Below are 20,720 nucleotides of genomic sequence, written 5' to 3'. Positions count from 1 at the left end.
GAGCCTCTGCCCATAACGGTTGTCACTAGTTACCACCAATGGTTACCACAGCCCCAAAAACTATATCGTAAAAATGAATTTGCTTTTTGCTCTTAATTTAAGGTTAGGGTTAGGATAAGGTTGGAAGTGTGGTTAACGTTACGGTTAAAGCTGAGGTTTAAAATCACCCCATCTCTCTCTGCATGTCTCATTCTACACTGATAGGCCTGTATCCCTCTGATCCCCTTGTTCGACTTCACAAGCAACCTTTTCATTAACAGTGTTTTTGAGCTATAGGCTATACAGTGTTCCACAACAAGAAACATACTGTATAATGAGTTGCAGTCAAATGTTTGGACACACCTACTCATTCCAGGGTTTTTCTTTATTTTATTATTTTCTACATTGTAGAAATAAGTGAAGAAATCAAAAATATGAAATAACACATATGGAATAATGTAGTAACCAAAAAAGTGTTAAACAAATCAAAATATATTTGAGATTCTTCAAAGTAGCCAACCTTTGATTCTTCAAAGTAGCCACCTGGAATGTATTTCAATCAACAGGTGTCCCTTGCTAAAAGTTAATTTGTGGAATTTCTTTCCTTCTTAATGTGTTTGAGCCAATCAATTGTGTTGTGACAAGGTAGGGGTAGCAGAAGATAGCCCTATTTGGTAAATTACCAAGTAGATATTATGTCAAGAACAGCTCAAATAAACAAAGAGAAACGACAGTCCATCATTATTTTAAGAAATGAAGGTCAGAACACTTAAATTGCAGCTGCAAAAACCATCAAGTGCCACGATGAAAATGGCTCTCACGAGGGCCACCACAGGAAAGGAACACCCAGAGATACCTCTGCTGCAGAGGATAAGTTCATTAGATTTACCATACTCAGAAATTGCAGCATAAATAAACGCTTCACAGAGGTCAAGTAACAGACACATCTCAACATCAACTGTTCATAGGAGACTGCGTGAATCAGGCATTCATGGTCGAATTGCTGCAAAGAAACCACTACTAAAGGACACAAATAAGAAGAAGAGACTTGTGTGAGCAAAGAAACATGAGCAATGGACATTAGACCGGTGGAAATGTGTCCTTTGGTCCAAATTTGAGATTTTTGGTTCCAACCGCGGCGTGTCTTTGTGTGACGCAGAAGGTGAACGGCTGATCTCTGCATGTGTGGTTCCCACCATGAATCATGGAGGAGGAGCTGTGATGGTGTTGGTGTGCTTGGCTGGTAACACTTGTAATAGTAAAATTACATATTTACAGTGCCTTGCAAAAGTATTCGGCCCCCTTGAACTTTGCGACCTTTTGCCACATTTCAGGCTTCAAACATAAAGATATAAAACTGTATTTTTTTGTGAAGAATCAACAACAAGTGGGACACAATCATGAAGTGGAACGACATTTATTGGATATTTCAAACTTTTTTAACAAATAAAAAACTGAAAAATTGGGCGTGCAAAATTATTCAGCCCCTTTACTTTCAGTGCAGCAAACTCTCTCCAGAAGTTCAGTCAGGATCTCTGAATGATCCAATGTTGACCTAAATGACTAATGATGATAAATACAATCCACCTGTGTGTAATCAAGTCTCCGTATAAATGCACCTGCACTGTGATAGTCTCAGAGGTCCGTTAAAAGCGCAGAGAGCATCATGAAGAACAAGGAACACACCAGGCAGGTCGTATATTGCACAAATCTGGCCTTTATGGAAGAGTGGCAAGAAGAAAGCCATTTCTTAAAGATATCCATAAAAAGTGTTGTTTAAAGTTTGCCACAAGCCACCTGGGAGACACACCAAACATGTGGAAGAAGGTGCTCTGGTCAGATTAAACCAAAATTGAACTTTTTGGCAACAATGCAAAATGTTATGTTTGGCGTAAAAGCAACACAGCTCAACAGCCTGAACACACCATCCCCACTGTCAAACATGGTGGTGTCAGCATCATGGTTTGGGCCTGCTTTTCTTCAGCAGGGACAGGGAAGATGGTTAAAATTGATGGGAAGATGGATGGAGCCAAATACAAGACCATTCTGGAAGAAAACCTGATGGAGTCTGCAAAAGACCTGAGACTGGGACGGAGATTTGTCTTCCAACAAGACAATGATCCAAAACATAAAGCAAAATCTACAATGGAATGGTTCAAAAATAAACCCAGACCAACAACGCAAAGGTTATTACGTCTGGATCAGCCCTCCAGGTCCACCACTTTCACAGAAAGCCTCTGCACACTATCCTGCAATGACCTGCATAGCTTCTCTAACTCGTCGATCCTAGCAGCGTTGAATTCAGAAGCTTTCTCTAGGTCCACAATACTCTGGCCTTGCGAAACAACCGTTTGAATGATGCTCTCGATTTTGGTGTCCAGTTCAGCAATAGTGGCCTTAAGATCCTCAGCTATAGCAACACGTAGCTCCCCCAAAGCCCGGGTAAATTCTGTAAGTGTCACGTTGTTGCAGGTGCCTCCCGCCATGTCTATCTCGTTGTTTAGTGGGGAGTAGGCCTCCGCTGTGGATTTATTGTCCTTTGGTCGCTTATTACTCGGCATTTTCATACAAAAAGTTACTATTCTGTATTAGAAAGAAACGTTTGTTGTAAAAAGTGCCATAAAGTAGATTAAATTAGATTATTTCGCAAAAAGGTTGTAGGAGCCTCTCACGCACATCCGTTCACTCCAACATGCTAGCTCCGCCAATATCTATGTGTTTTTAATGTACATTGATTAATTGATGTTATGCTTCTCAAATACAAATGTCATACATTTTCTAAACTAATCCGATATGTTACTGAAATGGTTGTTCCAATTTAGATGCTTTAGGTAGTCTCATATTTCAGTTTTCCCACCCTGGCAGTCATTCTGAATGCAGGTTGTGGGTGATATAAAATTCAGAAGGTTGGATATCCCCATTCCGGTTTGATTTCTACCGGAATTAGACATAATTTTGCAAGCCAGCATAAAGTGACAGGTTATGTGATTATCTAAACATGGGTTAATTTAACCATCAGATGGGTTTTTATTCACTTTCATTCTGGGTTGACCAAGCAGCCTGGTCTTTTTATTGAAATCCATAGGTTATTTTCAGGAGGTGTGGCTTTTTTTTTTAGGCATTAGTAGGCTTTTTTTTATTTATTTTTGTAATTCCGGTTAGTCATGTTAATTCTGAACACTGCAATTTTACATTTTCGTTTAATATTATTTCACATCACATATTCAAACACAAAAATATTAACATTATTATTGACATATTGCACTAAAGTGGTTACTAACCCATTGGGGATATAGCATTGATTTGCATAGGCTTTTAAATAATTAATATACTTCTGCAGGCATAATTAAAGCTACAGAAATGTCAGCATTCAGCTGTAACATGTCACAACAATTCAACAGAAAAGATGAACAGGATTTACATTTACTCTCACGGGTGGCCCAAAATAACTTCCTTAAAGCCACGCCCCTAAAACTCCAAGCCTCCATACTTCTGATTTGACCCTCTGGGTCATATCTCAACAACCCATCATCACCAAACCAACCTTGCTCTTTTAAAAAAAACAAACAAACTAAGTGACCCATTGCCAGCCACCCAGCAGTTGGGTCATCCAAACAACCCTGAGTGTAAGGGGAGCTTAAATTCATGAGCTCGCCTTGACTGACAGCTCTATGAAACTCCTATGTCAAGCAACTTCGATACAGTGTTGCAGTCACATCATCTCAAGCAAATTTGGTGATACACAAAGCAACTCATTCAACATTGAACTTGTGTCAATGATATCAACATTTTTCTTGTGATGCAGTCCACCTCCACTAATGGATGTGTTGACTTGACAACTGCGTCAGAGTTTTGAATGACACCTCCCCCCTTTGTTTCATGCTTGCTGAAGAACTAGCTAGCCGGTAACAAGCTAACACCAGACATAAATGAAAGGGGAAACATTTAAGTATCTTTGCCATAGATTAATAGGGTAAACTTGTATTTATATTTGCTGACACCCTACAGTCACATTACAGTAGCTCTACAGTAGCTATCTAGCTATATAAACCACGCCCCTCTGCAAACATGCCTTCCCCCGATGTTGGTTACAATGACGTACTTATTTCAATTAGGGGTGAAAATATCATTTTGCCATTGTTGTATTAAAATGTCACCTTGTCCTAACGAATCCAATTGTTTTAAATGGGGCAGGAGACCAGTAACTTTATGATCAAACTTTATCAATAACTTTATCCTAACGAATCCAATTGTTTTAAATGAGGCAGGAGACCAGTAACTTTATGATCAAACTTTATCAATGTAGAATCTACAGTAATTTTTCCTACATTGATCTGGTTTCCTTCAAATATCATCCAATTTCATGAAGAACATGACTTTGACTGTTCTATAGTTACATTTGAATGATAACATGCTCACTTAGGATCTCACCTGGTGAAGTCCATAGGGGTAGAGGAAGAGGAAATCTGGTGCAAGCCTTTACGGAAAACAAATACATTTGACTACAGGAGTCACCATGGCCACATTTTTTGTTAAACTAGGCAATTCAGTTAAGAACAAATTCTAATTTACAATGACAGCCTAGGAACAGTGGGCCTTGTTAAGGAGCAGAGAAACAGATTTTTTACCTTGTCAGCTGAGGGATTTGATCTAGCAACCTTTCGGTTAACTGGCCCAACGTTCTAACCACTAGGCTACCTGCCACCCCAGAGAAGATCACATCTGTTGTTGTGATCTTCTCTGTTGGAATCTCCAGTCCGTCTGCTGGAGAGTCAGTTCATCCGAGTCTCTCTCTCTCTTTCAAAGTATTTTGTGGTTAGAATGGATACTTTAGAGTACCATTCAGAAATGTTCGCAAAGAAAGTTGTTTGTATTCTCGTCCCAGGTTTACATAATTTCTAGCTGCATACTAGTAATTAGTATCTAAGATTTGCTCTTATTCTGCAGGGATCGATAGTCTCAGAGTTGAACCGTTTCCAGCCGTGTAGCCAGTGCTCCATGTGGTATGGTTTTCTAATCTTGGTACTCAAACCTGTTCCACCTCAATTTACACCGAGGTATGCGTGGTCTAAACTATTCACAATCACAGCTCACGCTGTGGGTTTGCTCAGTCTAAAGAGGATTTTCTTAGGAGAGGCTTTAATTCGTAACAATAGAAAAGGCGGTTCCATGACGCCAGATCATGTCTGTGCTCATGGGGGCGGGCCAATGACTTAGTTAAACTTTAAAGGGAACAAAATTCTCTCACATTAAAGGTTTAACATCACATTACATCATTTCACAAATAGTTTCATCTTTACTCAATCATTTTATTCAAGAATTAGAAGCAAACACCATAATTGAGAAATGTACACATTCGGAATGGGTCTCCGCTAGGAATTTACAACCTGAGATAACAGAACCTGGGTGTAGGAGAGAGTGAGAAGCCCTGATCTATACTCAGAAAGGGCCACATCATGACATTACTAAGTTATCAACTGTGTGGTGTCACACTACTTATGTCCACTTGAAATGAGAGTGATATCAAATGTACATTCTGCTTCTACATGGAGTTTGACTGAAGTTTTGTTCGATATCTTTGCTTTATATCATGTAACAACATAGTGTCTATTCTGGATGATGTGCCATTGGCAATATGCATTTACCTTTTTACATTTGAGTCATTTAGCAGATGCTCTTATCCAGAGAGACTTACAGGAGCAATTAGGGTTAAGTGCCTTGCTTAAGGGCACATCGACAGGTTTTTATCTAGTCGGCTAGGGGATACGAACCAGCGATCTTTCAGTTACTGGCCCAGTGCTGTTAACTGCTAGGCTACAGCCATAAGGCTGTGCCTTGACAGAAGCACTACAGGATGTGGAGTCAAGAGTGCTAGTAGGCGCCAGAATCAAATCTACATCTGTGCTCCCATTTGCCCATGTTTCTTGGAGATCATTTGAATGGTAACATTTTGTGATATTCAACTCGACCTGTGGTATAAGCACATTCATACAGTAACTGTTTCATAACACCTCAAATGAATGTCACTATACTGAAGGTGTTTGTGCACACACTATAAAGCCATATGACAAGGTTATGACGTCCGTCATTCCATTCAATTTAATAATGTGACACAGAGGTTGGTAAATGACAAAACACCCAGTTATAACATCTGGTATGTAGACACTTATGTAGCATGTAATAACATATGACAAAAGTTGTCTTGCAGTCTGTATAATAGCAGTTGTTACTAACAGTTGACATTAGAGAATATGACAACAGAATGAACAGTCATCTATAAAACCCATTATTAACTAGTTTTATAACATCTCATGCCGTTACTCACTACTATTTAAAAATACTTATGACAGCTTATGACATTTGGTATAATGTGTAATATAGCTGTTATAAAGGCTTCATCAATAAGGACACATACATTAAAGTGTTGACCGAAATGTCTGATTAACGGCTTTAGTCAACCAGCTACAGTAACAATTTCAACCCATTGAAATGGATGGTGAAAAAGCACTCTAGTGAGAGAAGTACAGCATTATGATGGTTGTAGTAAGTCATTTCATTACTGGACGATCGCCAAAACCGGCATAGAGGAAAATGAATCAACGATGTCACCCACACGGTGTCAATGTAATTACTCATATCTGACATGATTGACCTCTCACAATGAATCTGATGACTGATGTTCAAGACGTGAATGACTTGAGACAAAACAAAGTGAAGATTTGGAGTGATAAACTCAGCAGAGTGCAAAGCAAAATAATGCAACTCACAAAAGAACATAACAGAGAAGAACATCAAGACAGTACAAAATATACAATTTAAAAAACTCTAAATGTCAATTAACTGACTGAACCCTAGTCAACACTTTACTCAGATGTCAACCACACACACCACGAAGACATACTTTTTAGCAGGTTACTCTTTAGTCCTCATGCAAGGCCACAGCTCTGCACGCTCTCTCTGTAACACGTGCATGTCCATGCTTTTTACTCCATGATCATGCAGAGTACTAACCAGCAACAACTATCACATTCCTAGCACTATAGCAACGCACATGGTAAGACAAGATAAGGTTCAACTTCTGTCACTTGCACACATAGCACAACAGTAATTCATTTGTGGAGGGTGTCCAAACCTAACGCAAGTATCTCCAAGCATATAAATGACAACATGAAGCGTGCCGTTTGTGATAAGAGTTATAAAACCAGGAGGGAGTTCCTCAAAATCCTGAAACTTCAAAGGATGGATCTAACAAGAAACTAATGGTTAAAGCTGGAATCCTTTGTCACGGCCGTCCTCCTCTTCATCTGAAGAGGAGAGACGAGATGGATCTGAGGACCAATACGCGGCGTGGTAAGTGTCCATGGCAAATCTTTAATCAAGAAAGACTGAACACTATACAAACGAGTAACAAAAACAATAAACCAAATTCGACCGTGAAGCTACAAAATGAGACCTGTGCTGAAACAAGCCATCAACATAGACAATCACCCACAAACAAACAGTGCAACCCAGGCTACCTAAGTATGATTCTCAATCAGAGACAACTAATGACACCTGCCTCTGATTGAGAACCATACTAGGCCGAAAACATAGAAATGCCCCAAAACATAGAAAAACAAACATAGACTGCCCACCCAACTCACGCCCTGACCATACTAAATAAATACAAAACAACGGAAATAAAGGTCAGAACGTGACAGTACCCCCCCCCAAAGCTGCGGACTCCGGCCGCAAAACCTTGACCTATAGGGGAGGGTCTGGGTGGGCGTCTGTCCGCGGTGGCGGCTCAGGCGCGGGACGCGGACCCCACCTCATCATTGTCTTAGTCCGCCTTATTGTCCGCCTCCGTGGCTCTCTCAGCATGACCACCCCTCTCAATGACCCCACTGGACAGAGGGGCAGCTCGGGACAGAGGGACAGCTGCTCGGGACAGAGGGACAGCTGCTCGGGACAGAGAGACAGCTGCTCGGGACAGAGAGACAGCTGCTCGGGACAGAGAGACAGCTGCTCGGGACAGAGAGACAGCTGCTCGGGACAGAGAGACAGCTGCTCGGGACAGAGAGACAGCTGATCTGGGCAGAGGGGCTCCGGCAGCGGCGCCGGACAGGCGGGAGGCTCCGGCAGCGGCGCCGGACAGGCGGGAGGCTCCGGCAGCGGCGCCGGACAGGCGGGAGGCTCCGGCAGCGGCGCCGGACAGGCGGGAGGCTCCGGCAGCGGCGCCGGACAGGCGGGAGGCTCCGGCAGCGGCGCCGGACAGGCGGGAGGCTCCGGCAGAGGCGCCGGACAGGCGGGAGGCTCCGGCAGAGGCGCCGGACAGGCGGGAGGCGCCGGACAGGCGGGAGGCTCCGGCAGAGGCGCCGGACAGGCGGGAGGCTCCGGCAGAGGCGCCGGACAGGCGGGAGGCTCCGGCAGAGGCGCCGGACAGGCGGGAGGCTCCGGCAGAGGCGCCGGACAGGCGGGAGGCTCCGGCAGAGGCGCCGGACAGGCGGGAGGCTCCGGCAGAGGCGCCGGACAGGCGGGAGGCTCCGGCAGAGGCGCCGGACAGGCGGGAGGCTCCGGCAGAGGCGCCGGACAGGCGGGAGGCTCCGGCAGAGGCGCCGGACAGGCGGGAGGCTCCGGCAGAGGCGCCGGACAGGCGGGAGGCTCCGGCAGAGGCGCCGGACAGGCGGGAGGCTCCGGCAGAGGCGCCGGACAGGCGGGAGGCTCCGGCAGAGGCGCCGGACAGGCGGGAGGCTCCGGCAGAGGCGCCGGACAGGCGGGAGGCTCCGGCAGAGGCGCCGGACAGGCGGGAGACTCCGGCAGAGGCGCCGGACAGGCGGGAGACTCCGGCAGAGGCGCCGGACAGGCGGGAGACTCCGGCAGAGGCGCCGGACAGGCGGGAGACTCCGGCAGAGGCGCCGGACAGGCGGGAGACTCCGGCAGAGGCGCCGGACAGGCGGGAGACTCCGGCAGAGGCGCCGGACAGGCGGGAGACTCCGGCAGAGGCGCCGGACAGGCGGGAGACTCCGGCAGAGGCGCCGGACAGGCGGGAGACTCCGGCAGAGGCGCCGGACAGGCGGGAGACTCCGGCAGCGGCGCCGGACAGGCGGGAGACTCCGGCAGCGGCGCCGGACAGACAGGACCACCTGCAGGGAGGAGACAGAGAGACAGCCTGGTGCGTGGGGCTGCCACAGGAACCACCAGGCTGGGAAGACCTTCAGGAGGCTTGGGGTTAAGAGGAGGCACCTGAAAGACCGGGCTGTGGGGGAGCACTGGAGCTCTGGTGCGCAACCTTGGCACCACTTCCCCAGGCTGGATAACCACTCTAGCCCGGACCGTCCAGAGTGCAGGCACAGGTTGAACCGGGCTGTGGGTAAGCACGGGAGATCTAGTGCTTACTACACGCACCTCTCCCTTCGGCTCCATTCCCACAGTCGCCCGGTACGAGCGGAGCGCGGGCAGAGGACGCACTGCACCCTCCCAGCGCCCCGGAGACACAGCACGCAGAGCCGGCGCAGGATACCCTGGGCCAAAACTGCGTACCGGCGACCAGACCCGCTGAGCAGGCACCATACGCCCTGGCTCGATGCCCGCACTCGCATGACACTCTCGGGGGGCTGTCCTATAGCGCACCGGGCTATGGACACGTACTGGCGACACCGTGCGCTTAACCGCATAACACGGTGCCTGCCCAGCATCTTGCTGCTTATAATAAGCACGAGGAGTGAGCGCAGGTCTGCTACCTGGCTTAGCTCCACCCCTCGTGTGCCCCCCCCAAAAAAAATTTTGGGGCTGTCTCTCGTACCTGTCGCACTGCCGTGCTGCCTTCGCCAACCTCATTCTCCTGTAACCTTCCTAGCACTGCTCCATCGAATCCCAGGCGGGCTCCGGCACTCTCCCTGGGTCGATGGCCCATCTGTCTATCTCCTCCCAAGTTGTGTAGTCCTGTGAAGCCGGCCGCTGTTGTTGTTGCTGCCGCTGCTGCTGCTGCTGTCGTCGCTGTTTTCTACCACGCCGCTTGGTCCTTGGTTGGTGGGTGATTCTGTCACGGCCGTCCTCCTCTTCATCTGAAGAGGAGAGACGAGATGGATCTGAGGACCAATACGCGGCGTGGTAAGTGTCCATGGCAAATCTTTAATCAAGAAAGACTGAACACTATACAAACGAGTAACAAAAACAATAAACCAAATTCGACCGTGAAGCTACAAAATGAGACCTGTGCTGAAACAAGCCATCAACATAGACAATCACCCACAAACAAACAGTGCAACCCAGGCTACCTAAGTATGATTCTCAATCAGAGACAACTAATGACACCTGCCTCTGATTGAGAACCATACTAGGCCGAAAACATAGAAATGCCCCAAAACATAGAAAAACAAACATAGACTGCCCACCCAACTCACGCCCTGACCATACTAAATAAATACAAAACAACGGAAATAAAGGTCAGAACGTGACATCCTTAGACGCTACATCCATTTTCGGACTTGTATATGAATTATATACTGTATACCCATTGGCTCTTATAGGATATATCTTATAGGAATCCCTCATGAGCTTTGTTCAACTGTCGTACACCATCAGAACCAAAATACAAGCTTGTTTTACTCCAATGTTTGTAAACAATGTAAATGGAAACATCGTGGATGGTCAGTGCCTGCATCCATAGCGGTGTCTATGAATTTGAGAGCCTATATTTCTCCAGGCCCATCCCTCAGGTGGGGGGACCACTTTGTTTTTGTTTCAATTAAGGATTCTAGCTTTAAAGTTACTTCTCTAGTTATCACTGGTTAAAGGTGCTACACATAAGGATTTCTTTGGATTTTTGCATTGTAATGGGAGAAAATGTCCATAATATATCTGCAGTAATAGTGGAACGACAGTGTTTCACAGTATAACTGACTCGCCAGTGTTGTGACTGGCTGTGATATTCGCCTATTGTTTTCTCCCGCCGGAACGACATCTGTTGTCAAAATGGGAAAGCTGTTCTGACTTTGTCTTTGACTATGTTATCTAGTAGAAATCCCTCTGTCAATTCCTGGTTGTAAAGATTCTACCCTGTTCGCTCAATTTCTGTTCATGTGAGAAAACAAGCATGAAATAGTGTAGGGGATCTATAGATATCTACTAGCACAATAGCAGATACCCATAGACTTCCACTAATTGCCTTAACGCAAGTGAGCATTGGCTTGCGAAACTACCTCTAACTTCCTTCATACTGGACACATAAAGGTGGTATCCACGAGTTCATCTGACTCTGGGGAAGTAGATAAAGGACCTCATTGCCAAAATATAAAAGTATCCTTTTAAGGCCTGCAGTGTGAACAAGACTTGAGAGCCTCCAGGCAGAGCTGCATAGTGGGGACTAGCTAATGAGCCATTGCAATTGAGACACATGAGCCCCATGGTGGAGTTGCTTCTCCGTGAGGACCACCAACTTTACTGAAGACACTGTGTTGTGGTAGCCAGGTGGACCTCATGACATAGCTGCAGGACCATTAAAAAATCTATAAAGTTTATATTTTTATCAGAACTTTTAACATGCTGTTAATCCTTCCTAATGACTACCTTCATGCTACATAAACCCAAGTGTACCAATAGTTTGCAGTAACAATTGCAATACTTACATGAATCCATGCATTTTAGAGATGATAAACCCAAGGTCCTCCTCTTCACTTTGTTTCACAGTGGTTTCAGGCTCGCGGAAGTGTGATTTTAAGTTAGATTCTTCAGTTTGGCAAGACAATGCTGGAGAATGTTTTCTTGAGGTGTGAAACAAACTCCGCTGGATTTCCCCCCATTGGATTGTAGAATCTCCAGTACTCCTAACCACACTTTCTTTGAAATGGCCTATGATCACATTGGATTACAGTAAAGCAGGTTACCAGTCACAGCCAGTCCTACCTGTATGTAAACTAGACATAACAGAAGAGCTAGCACGCAACCAACTTGTGCAAATCGCCATACCCTTTCTGGGAAGTGTCTGGGAAGTTTCAGGACTGTGCTTTCATTAATAAATCATAAGGTGTTTGTTAATAGTCAGCTCACCATGTAGAAAACATTGAATATTAAATGCCAGTAAGCTGTTCATAAGTACTTTGGCCTCATAATAAATAACTGCATCCATAAATATTAGTTTAAACACTTATAGTTTCTCATTGGAGGATTAACAAATCTGAAAAAAATATTATTTTAAAAATCCGAAATAAAGGAACATTGGTGGGAACATTTTTTAAGTAGACAAATAAAGACATCAACTACATTGTATAGAATTTACTGGGCTCTCTTTATTAAAGCTCTCTCACAGATGTGGTGTGTATGTACAACAGTGGTAAATTGTGTGTGTGGTGTGTGTGTTTGAGTGGCTCTGCCAATATGTTCAGAATTAATACTCTTAACTGTGCATTTTACAACATTAATCGTCAGGATCAATCATCAGGAACAACATTATACTCTCCATGGAAGTCCTTTCATTCAACATATTTCCTCCTTATGTCTAACACTGTCCTCTCCAAAGCCCATCAATCCCATCACAAGTTCAACAGGCTGTTCGTCTCTGGGCACCTCGTCCTCATGCCCCTCACTGGCATATAATACCTCAACTCCTTCCAGAAGCGTGAGGACAAGAAAAGAGAGGGTGAGGAGAGAGGGGGCGAAGCCTGCTCCCCTCTCTTCTCCGCCACCTCTTTTCTCCACCTCCCACACCTCAACCCTTTGTTCCTCCTTGTCCTGCTACTCTTCCACCAGCAGACGGCGCCCTGGCGCTCCCGGAGGTGGCGCACCGACTCAGGGAAGAGGGCCAGCTGTGTAGGAGTGACCTCCTCCAGCTCCACCAGGACCACCTTAAGGGAGCCCTCCAGCAGGGCATGGTGCATGGCCGTCTGCCTCTCGAACATCTGCCAGGCCTCCAGGACACCGCTGCTGTCACTGCAGAACGTAGAGCCAGAGTAGACCAGGAGGAGACACCGGCTGGCCAGCATGCTCTCCTCCACAGCATCTACTACGGCTAGAGGGAGAGGGGGTCAGGGAGGAGAGGAGGGAGAGGGGCGTCAGGGAGGAGAAGAGGGAGAGGGGGATCAGGGAGGAGAAGAGGGAGAGGGGGATCAGGGAGGAGAAGAGGGAGAGGGGGGTCAGGGAGGAGAAGAGGGAGAGGGGGGTCAGGGAATAGAAGAGGGAGAGGGGGGTCAGGGAGGAGAAGAGGGAGAGGGGGGTCAGGGAATAGAAGAGGGAGAGGGGGGTCAGGGAGGAGGAGAGGGAGAGGGGGATCAGGGAGGAGAAGAGGGAGAGGGGGGTCAGGGAGGAGAAGAGGGAGAGGGGGGTCAGGGAATAGAAGAGGGAGATCAGGGAGGAGGAGAGGGAGAGGGGGGTCAGTGAGGAGAAGAGGGAGAGGGGGGTCAGGGAATATAGAAGAGGGAGATCAGGGAGGAGGAGAGGGAGAGGGGGGTCAGGGAATAGAAGAGGGAGATCAGGGAGGAGGAGAGGGAGAGGTGGGCAGGGAGAAGAAAAGGGGGAGGGGGGTCAGGGAGGAGAAGAGGGAGAGGTGGTCAGGGAGGAGGAGAGGGAGAGGGGGGTCAGGGAGGAGGAGAGGGAGAGGTGGGCAGGGAGGAGAAGAGGGAGAGGGGGGTCAGGGAGGAGAAGAGGGAGAGGGGGGTCGGGGAATAGAAGAGGGAGAGGGGGGTCAGGGAGGAGGAGAGGGAGAGGGGGATCAGGGAGGAGAAGAGGGAGAGGGGGGTCAGGGAGGAGAAGAGGGAGAGGGGGGTCAGGGAATAGAAGAGGGAGATCAGGGAGGAGGAGAGGGAGAGGGGGGTCAGGGAGGAGAAGAGGGAGAGGGGGGTCAGGGAGGAGGAGAGGGAGAGCTGGGCAGGGATGAGAAGAGGGAGAGGGGGGTCAGGGAGGAGAAGAGGGAGAGGGGGGTCGGGGAATAGAAGAGGGAGAGGGGGGTCAGGGAGGAGGAGAGGGAGAGGGGGATCAGGGAGGAGAAGAGGGAGAGGGGGGTCAGGGAGGAGAAGAGGGAGAGGGGGGTCAGGGAATAGAAGAGGGAGATCAGGGAGGAGGAGAGGGAGAGGGGGGTCAGGGAGGAGAAGAGGGAGAGGGGGGTCAGGGAATAGAAGAGGGAGATCAGGGAGGAGGTGAGGGAGAGGGGGGTCAGGGAATAGAAGAGGGAGATCAGGGAGGAGGAGAGGGAGAGGTGGGCAGGGAGAAGAAAAGGGGGAGGGGGGTCAGGGAGGAGAAGAGGGAGAGGTGGTCAGGGAGGAGGAGAGGGAGAGGGGGGTCAGGGAGGAGGAGAGGGAGAGGTGGGCAGGGAGGAGGAGAGGGAGAGGGGGGTCAGGGAGGAGGAGAGGGAGAGGGGGGTCAGGGAGGAGGAGAGGGAGAGGGGGGTCAGGGAGGAGGAGAGGGAGAGGTGGGCAGGGAGGAGGAGAGGGAGAGGGGGGTCAGGGAGGAGGAGAGGGAGAGGGGGGTCAGGGAGGAGGAGAGGGAGAGGGGGGTCAGGGAGGAGGAGAGGGAGAGGGGGGTCAGGGAGGAGGAGAGGGAGAGGGGGGTCAGGGAGGAGAAGAGGGAGAGGGGGGTCAGGGAGGAGGAGAGGGAGAGGGGGGTCAGGGAGGAGGAGAGGGAGAGGGGGGTCAGGGAGGAGGAGAGGGAGAGGGGGGTCAGGGAGGAGGAGAGGGAGAGGTGGGCAGGGAGGAGGAGAGGGAGAGGGGGGTCAGGGAGGAGGAGAGGGAGAGGGGGGTCAGGGAGGAGGAGAGGGAGAGGGGGGTCAGGGAGGAGGAGAGGGAGAGGGGGGTCAGGGAGGAGGAGAGGGAGAGGGGGGTCAGGGAGGAGGAGAGGGAGAGGTGGGCAGGGAGGAGGAGAGGGAGAGGGGGGTCAGGGAGGAGGAGAGGGAGAGGGGGGTCAGGGAGGAGGAGAGGGAGAGGGGGGTCAGGGAGGAGGAGAGGGAGAGGGGGGTCAGGGAGGAGGAGAGGGAGAGGGGGGTCAGGGAGGAGAAGAGGGAGAGGGGGGTCAGGGAGGAGGAGAGGGAGAGGGGGGTCAGGGAGGAGGAGAGGGAGAGGGGGGTCAGGGAGGAGGAGAGGGAGAGGGGGGTCAGGGAGGAGGAGAGGGAGAGGTGGGCAGGGAGGAGGAGAGGGAGAGGTGGGCAGGGAGGAGGAGAGGGAGAGGTGGGTCAGGGAATAGGAGAGGGAGAGGGGGGTCAGGGAGGAGGAGAGGGAGAGGGGGGTCAGGGAGGAGGAGAGGGAGAGGGGGGTCAGGGAATAGAAGAGGGAGAGGGGGGTCAGGGAGGAGGAGAGGGAGAGGGGGGTCAGGGAATAGGAGAGGGAGAGGGGGGTCAGGGAGGAGGAGAGGGAGAGGGGGGTCAGGGAGGAGAAGAGGGAGAGGGGGGTCAGGGAATAGAAGAGGGAGAGGGGGGTCAGGGAGGAGAAGAGGGAGAGGGGGGTCAGGGAGGAGAAGAGGGAGAGGGGAGTCAGGGAATAGAAGAGGGAGAGGGGGGTCAGGGAATAGGAGAGGGAGAGGGGGTCAGGGAGGAGGAGAGGGAGAGGGGGGTCAGGGAGGAGGAGAGGGAGAGGGGGGCAGGGAGAAGAAAAGGGGGAGGGGGAAAGAGAGGAGGGAGGAGAAGAGGGAGAAAGGGAGCAGGGAAAATGGTTATTAAAACATTGTTTAACCATTAAGATGGTTTCATAAGGTCTTTATGACTTCAAAAAGAGTCCACATATTTCATCATCATGCTACATGTGTACTAATGCCAATGCTAAGATAATCTTGTGGAACCTGGAGCCCCAGGGTCGAACCGAGATGTCTTACCTTCCCCTGGTAGGCTGTCCCGGCCCAGTATGAAGAGCCTGTAGCCACACCTCCCCTCCAGAACCTGGGGCAACGTGTGGAGGGCAAACATCTCTGCCTCTCCACAGGCCCTGCCCCCATCCCCAAACAGACGGGGGTACGCCACGTACGCATCATACAGCTTCCCATCAGAGTCTGCCACATGCAGGACAGAGACAGGTAAAACAAAATAGGTGTGTTAGTGCTGGGCTGGAACAAAAGTCTCCACAAACCTGCCTAACAGAGGAGGCTTGGATATTAATGACATCATAGCCTATTCAGTGCCTCGTATGAATCTTCCTCTGTCATGGAAAATGCAGTGCTTGCATACTGCAGCTGTGGGATGTGCTACAGTACCTTGCTACGGATTTTACTTGTGGTCAGGTGTGGAGTGGGAAACAAGCAATGCAACATTCATGTGTGTGGGTTTAAGTGTGGGCCTGGGGGTTTGTGGGGAGACATGCTGTATGTGCATTACTGTCTGTATCTGGTGTAGGAATGTATGTTTATGCGAGTTTCCATTTTGTGAATGCACAGTATGCAATGAGTCTGCAGATAGTGTGTATGTGCCCATGCGTGTGTGCGCATGTCTGCGTGTGCGTGCTCAGGTATGTTTCTATTCATCTTTCCTTGTGTACTTGGGCAGTATATGTGCGATAAACTGTCTCTCATTGTGTACCTGTGTTTGGGTAGAGAAGCGGGAACACCCTCCTTAGCGACAGCACAATGTCAATCTTAAAGCGATGGTAAATAACAACACTAACAGTAAACACCAATACCAGACTAGTCAGTAGTACCCCAATAGGGAACAGGTTGTTTGGATCTGTGCAGAAAAAGAGAGAAGATAGCATTTATAACAGTTTTTACCCAAGGTCAAGCTGACTGGCTTTAATTCTTCAACCAGTTTTCAAAAGTGGTGAGGTTGCAGTTGTTATAATACCCTATCAAAACAAGGGTAAAGAGATAGGATAATATGTGTGTGATCTCTTTTGAAACATTTTTATGTTATCTTCCAGAAAGTGTTGTGTTACCTGTAGGCTGTAGTGTGAAGGAGGCAGAAGGACTGCCTCTGTCGCTGGAAACCTTACACGTGTAATGGATGGAAAAGTCTTCCTCTTCCACCGTCAAGAAATTCAAATTACGCTCCAACCATACACCCTCCTCTTCTCTCCACTCCCTGGTTTAGGGGGAGGGGAAGAGAGGGAGAGAAGACAGACAAGTTCCCCCTTGTGAACGCACACTCAAACCATCACGGCCACAGTTCACAAAATAGCAGTGTGTGTTATCTTAAGTTCCATTCAAAGCAAGCACTACTGTGTGTTCAGGTATATGGGTCCTATTGTAATCTTAGCGCTGTACCTGATATGGTACCAACAGTTTAGATACTATACAGTAGAACATCTATCTGGATGACACAAAATACATGTAAAGACCAATGTCGGAGTAGAGAAGCAGGTACGGGGAGTAAACATTAAATGAGGAACAGACATGGACCAGCATCAACACACAGATAACATAACAACGTATGACAGGGGAAAAGAGCTGGGGAACTGACAGATATAAGGGAGGTCATAACACAGGTGATTGAATTCAGGTGAGTCCAATAATTTGCTGATGTGCGCGATGAGGTAAGCAGGTGTGCATAAGGATGGTGGCAGGAGTGCACAGTGCTGGGCAGCCTGGCGCGAGAGAGTGGTAGCAGGCGTGACAAGTGCCATGAAAAAGTATTTCTGATTTTCTCTATTTTTGCATATTTTTTATACTGAATATTATCAGGTCTTCAAACAAAACCTAATATTAGATAAAGAGAACCCGAGTGTACAAAAATAATGTATATACTTATTTCATTTATTTAATTAAAGTTATGCAAGTGTGAAAAAGTAATTGCTCCCTTACACTCTATAACTCATTGTGCCATCTTTAGCTGCAATGACTGCAACCAAATGCTTCCTGTAGTTGTTGATCAGTCTCTCACATCGCTGTAGAGGGATTTTGGCCCACTATTGCATGCAGAATTGCTTTAACTCAGTGACATTTGTGAGTTTTTAAGCATGAACTGCTCGTTTCAAGTCTTGCCACAACATCTCAACTGGGGTAGGTTTGGAATTTGACTTGGCCATTACAAAACTTCACATTTGTTGCATTTGAACCATTTTCATGTAGACTTAACTGTGTGTTTAGGATCATTGTCTTGCTGCATGACCCAGCTGCGCCTCAGCTTCAACTCACAGACAGATGGACAGAAAGTTGTTCAGGTTCTGAGGCACAGGGGAATTGGGTGGTGCATAACTTTGATAATATTTGTAACTTTTATTTGTAAACTCAGGTTCCCTTTATCTAATATTAGGTTTGGTTGAAGATCTGATAACATTCAGTATCAAAAATATACAAAAGAGCAAATCAGAAAGGGGGCAAATACTTCTTCACGGAACTGTCAACTTATTACATTGTGTATTGTGATGCTGTTGTGTTGTCTCAACCTACCTTTCTGATTCCTGAAAGATGCGCTCTGAGACAATTTTGGAAATTGAGTTCTCTCTTGAAATCCAATTCAAATTTGCACAATGTTTATTCCCCACACTCGGGACAAACACCCGACACATCTTACTGAAGGAAGAACCTAGGGGACAAACATTGAATTCTTTATTTGCATCGTGAATTAAAAGACCTGTACAAACTCACGCACACACATATCCAGTACATGTTCTATAGTGGCTTACTCACCCAAATCTGCTTTGATGATCTCATTGGCAGGTTCAACCACTTTGGGCTCCAGGCAATACTCCACTGAAATGATGACAATGATTCATAAATATCATAGACAGACAGAAATACGCAGTCACATGACCCTATTGAAAATGGCCCTTTCTAAGCTCTCACAGAGCAAAGTTTCAAAGCAGCCTCTATGAAATCATAACCTCTGATTCAGGGTCATGTACTGTACAGTGTCTTCAGAAAGTATCCACACCCCTTGACCTTTTCCACAATTTGTTGTATTACAGCTTGAATTTAAAATGGATTACATTTAAATATTTGTATCACTGGCCAACACAGTATCCCATAATGTGAAAGTGGAATTATGTTTTTCAAAGTGTTTACAAATTAATAAAATGTTTAAAGCTGAAATGTCTTCAGCCAATAAGTATTCAATGCCTTTCTTATGGCAAGCCTGAATACGTTCAGGAGGTAAAATGTTGATTAACAAGTTACTTAATAAGTTGCATGGACTCACTCTGTGTGCAATAATAGTGTCGATCATGAATTTTGAATGACTACCTGATATCTGTACCCCCCATATACAGCACAATTACATGTAAGGTCCCTCAGTTGAGCAGTGAATTTCAAACACAGGTTCTACCACAAAGACCAGGGAGGTTTCCCAGTGCCTCGCAAAGAAGGGAAACTATTGTTAGATGGGTCAAGAAAAAATAAAGCAGACAGTGAATATCCCTTTGAGCATGGTGAAATAAGTTCAGGAGTAAAATTAATTACACTTTGGATGGTTACAGTTTGGATGGTGTTTCAATACACCCATTCACTGCAAAGATACAGGTGTCCTTTTTAACTCTGACAACTTTAAAGTTGTCAGAGGCAGGAAACTGCTTAGGGATTTCACAATGAGGCCAATGGTGACTTTAAAACAGTATGGACTTAATGGATGTGATAGGAAGAAACTGAGGATGGATCAACAACATTGTAGTTACTCCACAATACTAACCTAATTGACAGAGTGAAAGGATGGAAGCCTATACAGAATAGAAGTATTCTACAACATGCATTCTGTTTGCAATAAGGCACTAAAGTAAATCTGCAAAGAAAGTGGCAGAGCAATTCCCTTTTTGTCCTGAATACAAAGTCTTAGGTTTGTGGATAATCCAATGCAACACACAACTGACTACCACTCTCCCTATTTTCAAGCATAGTGGTGGCTGCATCGTGTTATGGGTATGCTTGTAATCGTTAAGGACTGGGGAGTTTTTCATTATAAAAAAGAAACGGAATTCAGCTAAACACAGGCAAAATTGCGGCGGAAAACCTGGTTCTGTCTGCTTTCCAACAGGCACTAGGAGATGAATTCACCATTCAGCAGGTCAATAACCTTAAACACAAGGCCAAATCTACACTGAAGTTGTTTACAGTGAATGTTCCTGAGGAGCCGATTTACAGTTTAGACTTAAATCTGCTTGAAAATCTATGGCAGGACCTGACAAGGTTGTCTAGCAATGATCTGTAACCAGTTTGACTTTCACTGTCTCTGTAATGGCTGTGGTAAGGATTGGGGGTATATGGTAATAATCTGATCCTAGATCTGTGGTTAAGGACAACTTTTATGAGCTGTGCCAACAATACTCACCGTCCACCGTACCGTTGATGGTCTCTGAGATCCTGCCGCTGAGCCCTTCCAAGTTAAAGGTCATGGTGCAGGTGTAGAATGCATGATCCTCAAGGGTGACCACTTCTACTCGGAGTAACTCCATAGTACTGTGACTGACATAACTAAACCTGTGCCACAAGGGATCATCTTCCACAATGGGTTCACAGCCCTGACAGGGTTAAAATAGAAATGCACACTGAAAGGTAGTGGTAATGGAATATGGCTTATAGTACAAAATTAATACACAATTCAATTACAGATAAGTTCTGATAATGTCTTACCTTAGAAGACCAACTCTCATAACAATTCAATGCAGTACAATGTGTGAGAGAAATGAACAATGAAAGTGTATATAGTGTGTCTGAAGTAACATTGTCTCAAACGTAGTCACTAGTAGTAACCCTACATTCCTATAGTTTTAAACACAAATTAACCATACATAGAAATGGACTGAATGACTGAAAATAAAGATTTCAAACAGGCTTTCCAGCATTGTCAAGCATGAGACCAGAAATCCGCCATGGCATTTCTGACACATCAGACCCTTTTTTCATTGAGGCCCCGACAGTGGCCC

The 20,720-nt window shown here is 47.2% G+C and overlaps 1 protein-coding gene across 1 annotated transcript in view; it reads right to left on the bottom strand.

The window, feature by feature from the left end:
* Window positions 1-12,243: 12,243 nt before the first annotated feature.
* LOC110502091 (interleukin-1 receptor type 1) overlaps window positions 12,244-20,720 on the bottom strand; it is a 30,976-nt gene continuing 22,499 nt past the window's right edge. Inside the window, exons 5-11 of the mRNA XM_036959111.1 lie at window positions 20,126-20,315; window positions 18,496-18,558; window positions 18,256-18,391; window positions 16,803-16,948; window positions 16,451-16,594; window positions 15,754-15,927; window positions 12,244-12,967 (exon numbers count right to left, since the gene is read on the bottom strand). Of these exons, the coding sequence (XP_036815006.1) occupies window positions 12,492-12,967; window positions 15,754-15,927; window positions 16,451-16,594; window positions 16,803-16,948; window positions 18,256-18,391; window positions 18,496-18,558; window positions 20,126-20,315 (1,329 nt within the window). The 3' untranslated portion in view covers window positions 12,244-12,491. The remainder of the gene's footprint in view (window positions 12,968-15,753; window positions 15,928-16,450; window positions 16,595-16,802; window positions 16,949-18,255; window positions 18,392-18,495; window positions 18,559-20,125; window positions 20,316-20,720) is intronic.

Source organism: Oncorhynchus mykiss, chromosome 22 (assembly GCF_013265735.2).
Source record: "Oncorhynchus mykiss isolate Arlee chromosome 22, USDA_OmykA_1.1, whole genome shotgun sequence".
Classification (NCBI taxonomy): Eukaryota; Metazoa; Chordata; class Actinopteri; order Salmoniformes; family Salmonidae; genus Oncorhynchus; species Oncorhynchus mykiss.
Note: the sequence above shows the minus strand (reverse complement) of the source record. Positions and strands in the feature narration are given on the sequence as shown.